This window comes from Ambystoma mexicanum, chromosome 2q, assembly GCF_040938575.1.
Source record: "Ambystoma mexicanum isolate Mex_15411 chromosome 2q, UKY_AmexF1_1, whole genome shotgun sequence".
Taxonomy (NCBI): Eukaryota; Metazoa; Chordata; class Amphibia; order Caudata; family Ambystomatidae; genus Ambystoma; species Ambystoma mexicanum.
In genome coordinates, this window is record NC_090924.1 from 195,809,839 (window position 1) to 195,824,517 (window position 14,679).

At 46.4% G+C, this 14,679-nt stretch overlaps 1 protein-coding gene across 2 annotated transcripts in view; it reads right to left on the reverse strand.

The window, feature by feature from the left end:
* ABCC1 (ATP binding cassette subfamily C member 1 (ABCC1 blood group)) overlaps positions 1 to 14,679 on the reverse strand; it is a 2,255,476-nt gene that overhangs the window by 2,102,032 nt on the left and 138,765 nt on the right. For both annotated transcript variants that reach the window (XM_069647115.1, XM_069647114.1), the window contains exon 3: positions 12,589 to 12,714. In XM_069647115.1, the coding sequence (XP_069503216.1) occupies positions 12,589 to 12,714 (126 nt within the window). The remainder of the gene's footprint in view (positions 1 to 12,588; positions 12,715 to 14,679) is intronic.

Here is a 14,679-nt window from a genome sequence, read left to right on the forward strand (position 1 = left end):
ACATGAGGGACATTGCGGTGCGGAAAAAACAAAAAAAAAAACTAAGATGTCATGTCTGGTTACCATTCGTAGATGCTGCAGTCGATGAATGGGTCAAGAACTGCCACGCCTGCCAGTGCACATCACCAGCTGAATGCTCTGCTCCTCTACAGCACACGCAAATACCTGATCATCCATGGGAAAGAGTAGCCATCGACTTCTACGGACCCACGGAATCAGGAGACTACCTCCTACTCCTGATAGACGAACACTCACGTTTCCCAATAGTGAAAAGCGGTGCCACCACGGCTTTTCCTCAGGTAGCGGCGGTACTGGAAGAAACACTCAGTGAATGGGGGGATTCCCAGAGTAATCAAGTCCGACAACGGACCACCGTTCTGCGGACATGAGTTCGGTAAACTGGCCAAACAACTAGGGTTTCATCACATGAAAATCACCCCTCTCTACCCACAAGCAAACAGAATGGCAGAGCAATTTATGGCATCAAAAAGACAATCCAGAGAGCAAAGATCGAAGCAGTAAACCCACATCAAGCACTATGCCGGCTCCTCAGAGGCTACCGAAACACGCCACATGAGGCCACGAACAGGACGCCTGCTGAACTCATGTTTCGCTATCAAGTACGCACCCGCATTCCATGAAGCCTGACTGCTGCGGAGCCTCCGGATGCCGAAATACTCCAGAGAGACGCAGAAGGAAAAGAGAAAGCAAAACGAGACACCGATGCCGGACGCCACCGACGCCGAAGGACTTTCAAATAGGTGAAGTAGTTCTGGTACAACAACCAATGCATCGCAAGACAGACCCGCAGTTTGCCCCTTGAGAGTCACAGCAATAAAAGGGACGGTGGTCACGGCGCAAAACCAAGACCGAGCCATCACAAGGAACTGCCAGCAGTTCAAACACTACATCAAGAGAGAAGACACCGAAGCTCCCATGAGACCGGCTACTCTGGAACCACGGGCCCAGAGAGATGACCTGTGGACTCCCCCTGAAGGAGAGCCGGGAGAGAGAGCGGGGACTGGAACAGCCAAACCTGTTGGGCCAGAGGCCCCACCGGACAATCAAGAAACCAGTGCGGCTGGTTGAAGAGTGTTAAGTAGACGTTTGGACATTTTGTCCTGGGGTGGTGTTGCCAGCTAACGCAGAGTTAATAACACCCCCGCCCGTCGCAGACGCGGGTCGTTGGTGATGTGTTGGGGGGAAGAGGGGCATTCTGGGAAAGGCGCGAAAGCGCCGGTTCGGTTTTGCAGGTTGGGGAATAAAGTCACGTTTGCAAATCCTCTCCCGCGTATGCGTCCTCCTTTCCTTAAAGAAGGTAACAGCAATCAAAGGTTTTAGCTGCCTCCTTGCTAACATACAATGAGAGCGGCTTCTGCCTTTGCAGCCAGTAGATGGCAGCAAGAAGTGCACGGCATAAAAAGCTGCAAGGTCATCTAATGTTGACACGCCTCTAAAAATCTTTCAATGGCTTGTGCTGGAGGCAGGGTTCAAGGTGGGAGGTGACAATCAACTTGGCTTCCTGCTGTTGCGCAGGCCAAAGAGCGGAACTGAGCTTCAACAGTATGTTTTTAGGGGTTAAAAAAAAAAAAAGTACCTGTGAGCCACGTATGTACATGATGCACCCACGGGGAGGGAGGAATATTGGTCTAGCGTGTGGGTATTTGTTGGGAGCAGGCGATGTGGTGCAAACACTGCAGTAAGGCATGTATTCTTACATGGTTATTACTGTCCTACTGCGACAAAGCCATTACAAGTGTGTTGTTAGAGGCAGTAATTACTTTATAGGCAGGTCTCGCTAAATTCACTTGCATGGTCGAGCTATTTTTTTTTTAGGAGGGGTGTATGTAGCATTTACAGCATGCTCGTCCTTGTTGGAAAGCGTTCCCAGAACAGGATTGTTGATTCACTAAAGTGCCCACTAGATGGCAGCAGACAGATTGACATTCAGAAGACAATTGAGCAGGATGACAATTGCAAATTAAGGTTAGGTAGGCTCCAAATCGTTGTGAATTAATTTGTGTGCGTTGGCCGGAATGCTTCCAGCCCTGAGCTGAGGTCAGTGCCCTGTGAAGCACTGGATCAAAGCCAGCCGAGTACTATGACCTTTTTACTTTGTGACGGTTTTCAGATGAGGGAGAGGAGTAGAGAACGGTAGGCGCTAGGTATTTAGGGGTCACAGAATGTCTGTGCACGACTGTGCGTAAAGATGCTTTCGGGTTGATCAGCTTATTTTTGCTAGTTGTGACTCTGCAAATACAATGTTTTTGGAGGGCGAAATATGCATTTAAAAACACCTTCCCTATATCAGCTTCTTTCACAGATATTTGGACTAGCAGGTCTTATAAGTGGAAGCGTCACTCTTTAAGAGCATACACACCCATGCTGCACTTACTTCTTTGAAAGAATGCGGGTTTTAGCAAGTGGTCGAAGTGCATTCAACGAATTAGTGGCACTATGCCCCCCCCCCCGCTGACTTGCCCTGGGGCCCACAACACCCATCACCACACACCCTCCAATGCACAATACAAAACTCCAAACAAATGCATCGGCTGTTTAAGGGAACGTTCAGTTGCAACTGCTTCCTACACTTTTATTTTAAAACAAAACCATTCCTGAAAGGTTAATAAAAAAAAAATTTAAAAAAAGTATAGGTAGGAACAGTAAAAGAATTTTAAAAACTAGAGTAGCACCGCTCCCACCCACTTCCAGCACTGGTTTAAGACAATGTTCCCCAGTTAGGCCCCACCCTCGCCCCCCCCCCCCAATTGTGTGTGGCTCTCGGTGGACCACCTCTAGTTAGACACCGTTTAATCCTTCAGCCCTTCTTGTTTCCAGTCCTCCTCCCCTTTCTCCCCATAATCAATGTTGTAAATGGGACTATAATGGTCAGCGGCATCAATGCCTTTGCTCAAGGGCGAATGGCTGTCATTACAGCAATCAGTGGTCATAGCCTCTTTCAAAACTATACTTAATACATTCAAAACAAGACTATACATTCAGTGCAAGTACAGTTAAAAAACAAAAATGAAATGGTTACATTTGCAATGAACTGGAAACTCACTCACATTAGTGGTAATCCAGATCGGTATTTAACTGTTTTATGTAGCGTTTCAAGCAGGTTTCCTTCAACTTCTAAGCAGTGTGATTATTACCTCAATCAATAGTTTAGTAAACTCTGAACGATCCAAGGATAACTTGGGCCAGCCAACATTTGGCCATTTTTAGCATTGAGCACGAGAGCGAGCGAGGGGATATATTCTCCTTCCTGAGGTCAAGACACTCTACCTTCACACATGGTTTCTGAGAGGTTGAGCTACAAGGATTGGATTGGGAAAATTGGGAGTAAAATACTTGAACCTCAAAATCTTATCTGGAGCACTGGCTTCGGTAAATCCTCATACTACATAAAAACTGGATTTCCTCTCTGTGTTGCATTAACAAGGACAGGAATACGTGGGAGGAACATCCAGTCAAAAGAACGTTTCCATAGGTAAGTAACTTGTTCTTCGAATGGATTGTGTCCTCCCATGTATTCCTCATTTTATGATGAACTCCCAAAGCAGTGTATGTATTCCTGGAGAAGGGAGTCAGAATTTTCAGACTCATGATAATTTAGGAGTTCGTTTATAGGTCTGTCTGCACAGAATGTAGCACTGCCTTTCCAATTAACCTTCCCGGCTTCAGGAAGAGTGCAGATTATAGTGTTTGGTAAAAGTGTGTGCGGATGACCATATGGCAGCCGTAAAAATATCTTTAATCGAGACACTGTTCTGTAATGCAGAGGAGGTAGCCATGCACCTAGTCAAATGAGCTCCAAAACTCTCCAGAGGCGCCTTTCCCCCTAATCTGTTACATCATTATATTCCCAAAATGATACATCTTGATAAAGTTTATTTGGAAATTTCCATACCCAACTTGTGGCCCGTGTAACCTACAAAATGTTTGTCATCTTGTCTTATTTTATACATCCTGGAGAGGTAAAAACTCAGTCCACGCCTTGGATCAAGCCTGTGTATCCTCTCCTCTTCCTTTCCAGGATGAGGAGGATAAAATGAAGGTAGCATTATTTTCCTGAGTTAAATGGAACTCAGACACAATCTTAGGTAGGCCTAATCTTAGGTAAGAAGGAAGGTTTAACCTCAAGAACCACCTTGTCCTTATAGGCTTGCAGGACTTGGCCTGAAGTCCACTCACTCTTCGGGCTGATGTGATGGCTACTAAAAGGATGGTCTTTAAAGTCTTTAAGGTTATTAACTTTAAAGGACAGGAATGGATAAACTCAAAAGGAGAACACATTAGAAATTTCAACACCAAGTTGAGGTCCCAAATTGGGACTTGAAAAGGGACCGGAAGAAATTTATTAGCAAAACCTCTTAAGAATTTTATCACAAGTGGGATCTTGAAGAAAGATGACTCTTCAGAGGAGCGCTTTAAAATACCCCTTAATTGTACCAACCTAGAGCCCCAGATTGGCCAGGTGTAACAAGAATGTGCACTGCATGTAAAACGATCCTCATTCTTATCCCTGCACCAGCTGCAGAATGTGTTCTCAACCTCTCGGAAACTATGCGTGAAGGTTGAGTGTCTTGACCTCTGGAAGGAGAGAGAGAGAGGGAGAGTCCTCTCTTTGTGGAAGACATATTGGAGGGCAGATGGACATGTCCGGAAGGTCCAGGTACCACAACCTCCTAGATCAATCTGGAGCCATTAGGATCATGGATTTCCTGAACCTCCTGACTTGAGCAATGACGGGGACTGGAGGAAACACGTACAGGAGTGGAAATTCCCAGTCCACTATGAACACGTCCCCTAGAGCTCCTCTTAGGGGAAATTCCCTTGAGCAGTACCGCTCCCACTTCCGGTTGACACCAGTCGCAAACAGATCCTTTTGAGGGTTTCCCCGATAGGGTGAATATCTCTTAAAGTTGTTCCTGAGCTAGTTCTCACTCGTGGCAGACTGCTCTGCCTGCTCAGAGAGTCTGCCGCTGTATTCTCCACTCCTGCTAGGTGAACTGCAGATAGGGAGATTCCTTCCTGCATTGCTTCTCTGCACAGTGGTAGTGACCCTACACCACCTCTCTTGTTGAGATAGTACATGGCCACTGTGTTGTCCATCATTATCTGGACATTCTTTTCCCGCACAAAGGGCAGAAAAGCCTTAAGTGCTAGTCTGATTGCCCTCAGCTCCAAAAGGTTGATATATAGTTTCGACTCCGATGGAGATCAACAACCACTGATTGTCAGATTGTTGGTATGTGCTACCCGCCATGTGAGTGAGGTGTCCGTTACTACCTTTATCTCTGGCCATGGCTGCCAAAAAGGTTCTCCCTTCAGAATAATATTATTATTATTATTACTAATAATTTTGCATTTATATAGCGCTACGAACCCTTAGGTATCTGAGCGCTGCTTATTATTACCCAAGGTGTGTGGTGCTCATTTAATCGACCTCGGAAGGATGAAATTTATTTATTTATTTATTTATTTTATTTGTTACACGCCCAGACCCTCGGGTGTCACGGCGAGGCTATAAAATAGCTTAGAAATTAGTCCCATTCAAACATTACATTAGTTGCATTACATGATATAGGTTAAAAACATATTCACAACAATATACAGTGGCCTACGTATTCACAACAGTATCCGATGGAAGGGGTCCTATATTTGGGTGCTAATATTGGTTGAATAGCCAGGTTTTTAGCGGTTTCTTAAAGATCGTGAAGGAGGATGCTTTTTTGATGATGATGGGTAGGGTGTTCCAGTGTTTGGGGGCTAAAGTGGTGAAGCTGTTGCCCCCTGCTCTTGTGGTTTTGAATCGGGGGGGGTCCAGGAGGAGTTTGTCGTTGGATCTCAGTAATCTTATGTTAGTTTTAGGATGCAGAGTGTTATTGAGATAGATGGGTCCTTTTTTTGTAATGCATTTGTGGGTGATACATAATGTTTTGAAAATGATGCAGGCTTTGATGGGGAGCCAGTGGGCATCTTTCCTGGTCTTGGATATATGGTCTGATTTTTTTATGCCTAGCGCTGCCCTCAGGACTTTGTTTTGCAAAAGTTGCATTTTGGCTAGGTTGGTGTTGGAGGTGCCCAGTAGTAATACATTACAGCAGTCCAATTTCGATAGGACCAGCGCTCTGGCCAGGGTGAGGCAGTTTGCTGGGGTCAGAAATTGTCGGCTGAGTGCAATTAATTTGGAAGTGTAGGCCGTGGAGGAGGAAAGTACATTGATCTGTTTAGTCATGGTGAGGCTAGCATCGAAGTACACGCCCAGTGTTTTTACTTGTTTTGACACTGGAATATTGGTGCCGTTGATGGTTGAATATTCTGGCTGAAGGGTTGCTAATTTGGCTGGAGCTCCTACGATGAGGACTTCCGTCTTCTCATCATTAAGACATAGGCTGTTTATGCCATCCAGTTTTGTATGATGACGTAAATTTTATTGATTGTTAAAGTGTCCTGGTCATAGTTGCCTGTAAGAGGAATAAGGATCTGGGTGTCATCCGCAAAATTTGTGTATATGACACCCATATCGTCAAGTGCTGAGAACAGGAGCTTGGTATATGCGTTATACAGAGTGGAAGAAAGACAAGAGCCTTGGGGCACTCCTATGGGGACTGGGATGGGGTTGGCTGCTTCTTTGCCTATGGACACTCTGGAGGTGCGGTCAGTTACGAATGATTTCACCCAAGCAGTGGCTGCCCCAGAGAAATTAAATTCACGGGCAAGTGAGTTGCAGAGTTTGTCCTGGTCCACCAAGTCGAACGCAGCCGAGAGGTCCAACAGCAGGAGAATGCAAAGTTTCCCTGAATCTCTAATGGCATCCATCCATCCATCTTGGATTTTGAAAGGCTGAGTTTGGCCCTGCCGGGATTCGAACCTGCGTCAGCAGGCTCTGCACAGATGTCAAAGCGAGCGCTCTACTCGCTGTGCTATCGGACCGGATTGTTGTCCTTGCAGGCCCGCCATAGGAGATCCTGTGCAACCCTGCTTGGAAACATTGAGTCATGAGAGTCCACTGGAGAGATCTCATTCTCAGGCGTGCCTCTGGAACCAGAAAAAAGCAGGATGCCATGAGGCCAAGCAACCTCAGAAAGTCGAATGCCGGGAGATGCGGGGCACTTTGGAATTTGGTGACAATATGCAGAATGTCTTGATCCCTCACTACTGGTGGCAAGGTTTTTCCCAGGGATGCATCTACGACTGCTCCAATGAATTGGAGCCTTTGCAATGGTATTATGTGGGACTTCTTGAAGTTGAGGGAGAAGCCCAGTCCATGGAGAGAATGACAGGTGGAGCGGAGATGTTCCAGGGCCTGTTCTGGGGAAATGGCCCTAATCAGCGAATCTTACAGGTAGGGCTAGACGTGAATCCCCCCCACCCTCTCCCCGAGACTCGCTGCCACCACTGCCATCAACTTGGTGAAAACCTTCAGGCGTAGGTCAGACCAAATGGCAGAACTTAACACTGATAATGAGAACCGCCAACGGCGAACCTCAGGTATTGTCTGTGCTTGTGATGGATAGGAACATGAAAGTAAGCATCCTGAAGGTCCAATAATACCATCCAGTCCTGAAGCTGAAGGGCCTGAAGGATCTGAGAAAGGGTAACTATCTTGAACTTGTGCTTCCTGAGGAATTAGTTTAAGTCTCTTAAGTCCAAAATGGGTCTCTATCCTCCGTCGCCCTTTCAGAATTACGAAGTACGGGAAGTACCAACCCGTGTTCCTCTCCGCTACAGGTACTGGTACTGGTTGTCACGCCGCCTGTCCTGGGGTCTCCTTACCCGCTACGGCGTTCCCCGTCCTGGAGGTTGTATCCCCGCTTTCGGCTTCGAGGTACGGGGCTGTCCTGGGTCTCGGGCGCTTCCGGGTCTCCTGTGCGCACTGATTCGCGCATGCGCGGGCGTCCACTCTCCGCGCATGCGCAGTGCGTAGGATGCTCGATGCGGGGAGATCTGCGGCTCAAGCCTCGTTATGGGTTATCCAATGCCAGGGAGACGGCACAGCTTGCGTTGCAAGCCTCTCAGGTGCTGGTGGGCCTACTTAAGGGGCCCTGATCCTTTCCACACCGCGTCTCAACGCGGTTTGTACGGATCGTGTTTTCGCTACCTTTGTGTTGCCTTCTGGTTTCCTGTTACCTTCTTCCTATCCTTGTTCTGCCTGGGGCTCCCCTGTCTCCTGTAATATTCCTTCCGCTCCCTCCATCCTGTTGCCTTCCTGGTTCTACATTCCCACTGGCCCTCCTTGTTCAGGTCCCTGTCTTTCCTTCCTGCCTGCCCGGCTCAGTCCTTCCCGTTTCCATCTGGCCCTAAGTTCCCTTTGCTTTGTCAGTTCCTATTCTTATCCCGTTCCATCAGCCTGCTCCACTTGCTGCCTAGTCACTGCTCCTGGAGGTTCTGTGTTCCTTCTGGTCTCCAGCTCTTCATCAGTTACAGTCGGGATCTACCTGCCTCCTGTGGACCTTGAACTTCTACTCGGTGGCTCCCCCTGCCAGTGCTTGCACTGTCCTGACGCCACGCTAATCAGGGGTGAGCCAACTTGTGGCGTTGGGAGCTGGTTCATCTCCAATCCGGTTCTATTCGGGCTGGTGTTGGGCTGGTTCCCCGCGCCATCATTCACGTCTCTGCGGATCATCTGACAGCCTGGCCTCATCATCAAGGAATCCAGCCGGACGAACAGGTACGCAGCGTTCTCGAGACGCTACTTATAACACTGGTACTGGTACTGGTACTGGTTCTATAGCACCTTTCTCTAGCAGGATCAAGATTTCCTGCATAAGGAGCCGATCTGGAACTCTGAAAGAGCTGTTCCCCCGTCGAGGACTCAGACTTTTTTTTTAGAAAGGAACGGCAGTAACCCTGGGCAACTGTTTCCAATGCCCATGCATCTGAAGTAAGGCCTTGCCATTCTTTCAGATGCAGTGAGAGTCTGCCTCCCACTGGGGTCTTGTGACCTAAGGCCTCAGAGGTTTTGAGGCAGCTGAAGCAGTGGCTTCTGGTAAATTAGCCGCTGCCTCGACGGTCTTAGTACCTCTTCCCACTCCTCCACGGGGGAATCTTTTTGAACATTTGATTGGACCGTCCTCTCCCACTTCCAACTGGAGAGTAAAAGCGAAAGGACCTACCACTCCAAAGTGTGCCAGAGGGGCAGTTTTGTGGCTGTCTATTAGCAGCACCAAGAGATTTTGCGGCTGCTTTGGAGGTCTGCAGTTTCTCCAGGCTCTCGTCAGCCTTGCTACCAAATAATTGTGTGCCATCAAAGGGCATGTTATGAAGTCTGAATTGCCCATCTGGAGCAAGACCGGACTTTAACCAGGCAAATCTGCACATTACTGTACTAGCCGCCATTGACCTGCTGATACTGTCAGCAGTGTTGAGCCCTGTCTGGAGGGATTCGCACATCGCGTCCCTACCATCCTGGAGTAGATTTAAAAATCTGTCTCTTTCGTACCCTTCGGGGATATGCTCAGCCGCTGTTGCTATACATTCCCAAATAGTTTAAGTGAACCTGGCCAACGTGCACGTAGCAGTCATTGACTTAGGGCCATACTCCCAGCAGAGAAAACTCTCTTTGCCAAAACGTTGTAACGCTGGTCATCTCTGTCTGGGGGAATAGTCGGGTATGCATTTTGTTTTGAGGTGGAATTAATTCTGACGTCTGCCAATTTGCATTTACTCGCCTTTGCAGAGCCACATGACAAGGAAGAATAGGATCCTGCTATGGTTCTTTATCTAGGATGTCCGCAAGATCATCCTGCTCATAAATTGGTTTGGGTCTTTTCCATTGCATGTATTCCACTACTCTGGGCATTAAATGTCTAAGACCCTTCTGCATAGTCAGTAGGATCAGGTCTCCCAAATTCTAACTCTGGGTAAGAATCTAGTCCACTTGCATTTTGCAAGGACTCCTGTACATTTTTCAACCTCGATCCCTCTGAAATGAAGGGTTCAGGGACCCCAGGTGCTCCATATTGTAGGCCAAAGTGACGTGAATCATCAGAGGAATGTTCTACTTCCTCAAATAGAAGCAAGTGATCAAAGAAAAGCCTTTCTTGGTAGTGGTGTATATACTTTCTCTGTAATCCTCGATGGCGTTGCCGAAATTATCGTCACCGTCGACAGCTTAGATGCTTTCAGCATCAAGGACTTGTTAGGGTCCGACAAAGTCTTTCGGTGCCGATGGCGTTGATGGCTTCTTCCTAAAGGGATCCTTTGACTGCTCTGGACGAGATTTTTCCTTTCTCCCACTAAGCCGGGGAGGCTGATTTCATTAGGCATTTAACCCGTTCCGGGGAGGAACTCAATGACGAAGACAGCAATCTATGGTGCCTTTTCTTCGAAACGTTGTGAAGATGACGAGTGGTGGGCACCACTGCATGATATCGATTTTTGTCTTCTTTCGACTAGCCTCCGAGGGACATCGAGTCGACAGGCATCGACGCGCAGCACCCTCTGATGGAAAGAATTTGAGGCAGCTGGATATGGAGATATCAGATGAGGAATACATAGGAGGACAAAATCCATTTGAAAGAACATTTCATAGGATGTAAGATCATCAAGAAATTGATGTACATAGCAACTATCAAAGGGCAGAGATTTTAGGGTGCCTTTACATTACTGAGAGATGAGGAGTGGAGGGTACATGTGGGAAGTATATAGGTGCGGTTAGCAAGGAAGAGTGTGGTTGGGGTATGGAGACTGTGGATAGATTTTAAAAATGAGAGCAGAAATTCAAAGCAAGGGATTTTGCCTGAAGAACCTCCTGCTTGGTGTCCTGATAAAGGTGGGGGGGGAAGTCTGGGCAGGTTGAAGAGAGTTGGTGCTGGAAAGATAACTTTGTTGAGCGTAGTGAAACCAAGGGGAAGACCAAGGTGTAGGCATGTGCAATAGAAGCTTGCTGAGCATGAGTGTTTGCAGAGTGGTGGGTGGGGTGCATGGCTGTTGTGCTGCTGGCTGTGATGAACTTGCAGGGTGTTCTACAGGTAAAAATGGTACACTCAAGTTTAATTATTTAAATACCGCTTGAATACTATTCCCCAACAGGGAACAGGGCTCCACCACTGACGCAGGTGTTTGAAAATGTTGAGTTATTTTAGCTTGCACCTACACTTTCCAAAATGTCAGCAAAACCACATTTTATCCGTAGGTGTTGGCAATGTACAGTTAGAACAGGAATTAATTCTCCTTCATCAAGTGCTACAAATAAGCATTAAATCTACTGAAACCATGTGTTAATTTCATGCAGGTCACAAAAACCAAGGGGAGACCCCCGCCCATCCCCTGCCACCACCCCATTCTATATATGAAACCCAAACTTACTACCATCTATAGTTTGATGGTAAAAAAAAAGTATTTTTAAAAAAAGGCAAAAAGAATTCAGCAAAGTTGGAGTCGGGGGGGGGGGGGGTGAGCGAGTAATACCCTGTGCTCTACAATACATTAGAATTACTCACGTCAGTAATACATTCACTATGATTTAAATTAAAGGAAGGGTTTATTACAGACAATATTTACCAAAAGTAATATTCTATGATTGCTTGAATCAACTACTTGGAGTAAATTCAAGCTTGTTGGTTTGAGTGTCGCGGCAACAGACAGGCTTGAGGGGACATCCCCTCCACATCCCTCCCAAGTTTCAGCCCAACATTGAGCTTAGAGCTGGGAAGTGAGAAGTCTTAAAACCATAGATTGCAAAAGGAACCACATTTCCACATCTTCTGAAGAAATACGATTTGAAGCTCCTTTAAGAAGAGCTGGCAACCATAAGCTAGTTTGTCATCAACCCTACTTCAATGCTAAAATCTCATTGACCAACCCTTCAATATTTTGGACATTACCTCATCCTGACTGACATGGGTTAGGACAGAATTTCCTTTGGAAGCAAGAAGAGAGCCCTCTGATCTTGTCCAGTTGGGCTCCCTCATCCAGTACGGTAGCGACTGAAACCTATACTTTTTTGCGAGGGGGACTGAACCTTAGCATTTGAGACTGCTCCAACAGGGATATGCATCCACATTCAGGTGTATGGGTTGAAACATCCTAGAGTAACCTTTTAATGTAGAAAGAGGAAAGCCTCAAGTCAACAATCGCTCAGTCAGGAAGCAGTTTACATCTAAAGTGTGCACATGATCATCCTTGTTTGGCACACCCTTCATCAGAAAAATAAATGCCTTCCTTCATGGACATTCAGATATTCCAATGCCAGACTACTAGTGGTACCCTCTAACAGTTAGCCGAGCATTCTCATTAAATCTGCCATCTCCAGAGTACCTTACAATGGCTACCAACCTCCAGAAGCACAACCTATAGGCAAAGTGAAGCTCCCTCAGTTATGCTTTCGCCATCAATACCAGCACCAGGAAAACCAAAAGGAACAGTTTTAAGAACATGCAGGGATACTAACATGCCCCTATAACTACCAAAGGGAAACCTTATTCATGCTCAGTCATTTACCAAAGCATTGCGCTTCACAGAATGTAGCTGTGAGATGTACACTTATTTGAATTTTGTATAATATTATTTAGGTCAAGAAAAAGACTTCATATTTTCTAATTAAAGAAAAGATCTAGAAATTAAAGCTGCACTTACCATTGTAATACCCAGAACAGTAGGGCTAACAACATAAACTGGAGCTCTGAAAATACTTTGACTTCTTTCGTAGAAAGAGTAGAAAAGGTCTGCCCAGCAGACTATCCATAATAAGAATCCCAAGGCCTAGAACACAAAGCAAACGTCAATTATAAAAATACAGATAAAATTTACATTTCTGCAAATTGATAGGCTGCATAAAATCACATTTAACCACCCATTCATTACTGGAAAACAGTATACGGCATGATGTATTGAAAATGATAAACTATTTCATGCGCCCTAAGAGTGAAGAAGCTACTCCTTACCTTCTGCAAGTGGGAAACTTTTTTTTTTAAATGTCCGAATTGCAGAATATTTTTCCTTACATTCCAGAGGCCCAGCAACTCATTTCATGTGCTCCCCCACGCCAATACCTCAAATCTGTTGAGGATGTGTTGCCAGCAGCCACAATCACTTAACTTCAGCCATCATTTAAAACAGCAGAGGAACCAGTGAAGAGCCCAAGCTGTATTGCCTGGGTAAAGTCGTCACTTGCACACTACTTTGCATTCCAAAATCCAGAGTTTGCACTTTTTAACTGCTGTCTAAAAGCACTGCAAAGCCAAATCTGGAGATGTTAATAGAAATGTTGCAGGCCTTACTGTCAGAAATTGCCTCATCCCTAGTGTTAGAAAATCTGTAGAACTGTTTTAGTGACTGTATGCACAAACACCAAGATCGCAACATAACCCCCAGTGAGAAGATTCCCATTGACAGCGGGGGAGGAGGTGTGTGAGAGCGATAGGAGCAGTAGTTGCTATTGCAGTCGTGCAAAGCATTTACAACAGATCCACCTAACCATTACTAGAGGAGCTGCAGCGGGAGGGGGCCTATACTACTATCATACGCGAGGCTCCTGGTTACGACCCTGCTCTACCCAGGTGGGTGAACGTTAAATACAACAGATGAGCAAGATCACAGAACCCCATACACATACTCCTGTTATGGATTACCACATGGTGGCAATGTTTGCTATGTAGCCAATTTACTACATAAAATGAAATATTCAATATACAAGCTGTCAAAGGGAAACAATTTACATACGAGATCAATACATGGTACAATTCGTGCACATCCAAAGTCAGTACCTTGGATCATGATTCAAAAACAACATACAAACCCCAATATCCTATCAGGATTAACATGAGAAACATGTACATTAACAATGAACAAGTTACTTTCTTACCTGGTAACGTTCTTTCGATGGGATGGTCCGACGACGTATTCCATATCTATGACATGTAATCACCACAGCGGTGCTGCTTCGGAAACTTTTTTCGGCGTCTGCGTCCTGCGTCGATGCGCCGTCGTCGAGGACCTCCTCCAACGTCCGACGTCATCCGATGTGATAAGTAGGACGCACGACGCCCATAGCCTCAGTTGTAGTTTTTTCCCACAGAACGTGTGACAGAAGTCAACTGCCAGTCAGACACAAAGCCTTGCGGAACGTAAGCTGCAATCGCAAAAGAAATTCTGCAGCGGGGAAGGCAGGGTGGGAGCGATATGGAATACGTCGTCGGACCATCCCATCGAAAGAACGTTACCAGGTAAGAAAGTAACTTGTTCTTCGAGGGGATTGGGTCCTCCGACGTGTTCCATATCTATGACAGACTCCCAAAGCAGTACCAAAGCAAGGAGGAGGGAAAGAATTTAGAATCAAAATGTAGAATAGCCAATCAAATAGAGCAAAGGACCGCCTTGCCAAAGGCCAGATCCTGTGTTCGGATGGAATCGAGGGAATAGTGACGTACAAATGTATGTACTGAAGCCCAGGTGGCTGCATCACAGATGTTGCGAATAGGAACACCCCTCTGCAGGGCAGTAGACGCAGCCATACCCCTAGTAGAATGGGCCCGCAAGCCAGCCGGTGGGTCCTTACCCGCCAAGCGGTAGCACTCCGAGATGGCCAAAATAATCCAGCGAGACAAAGTCTGTTTCGTCACAGCTTGCCCCAAACGCTTTCCAGCGTAACCAATAAAGAGTTGATCATCCACTCTGACCCGGGACATGCGTGAAACATAAAAGCTTAAAGCTCTCCTAGTATCAAGC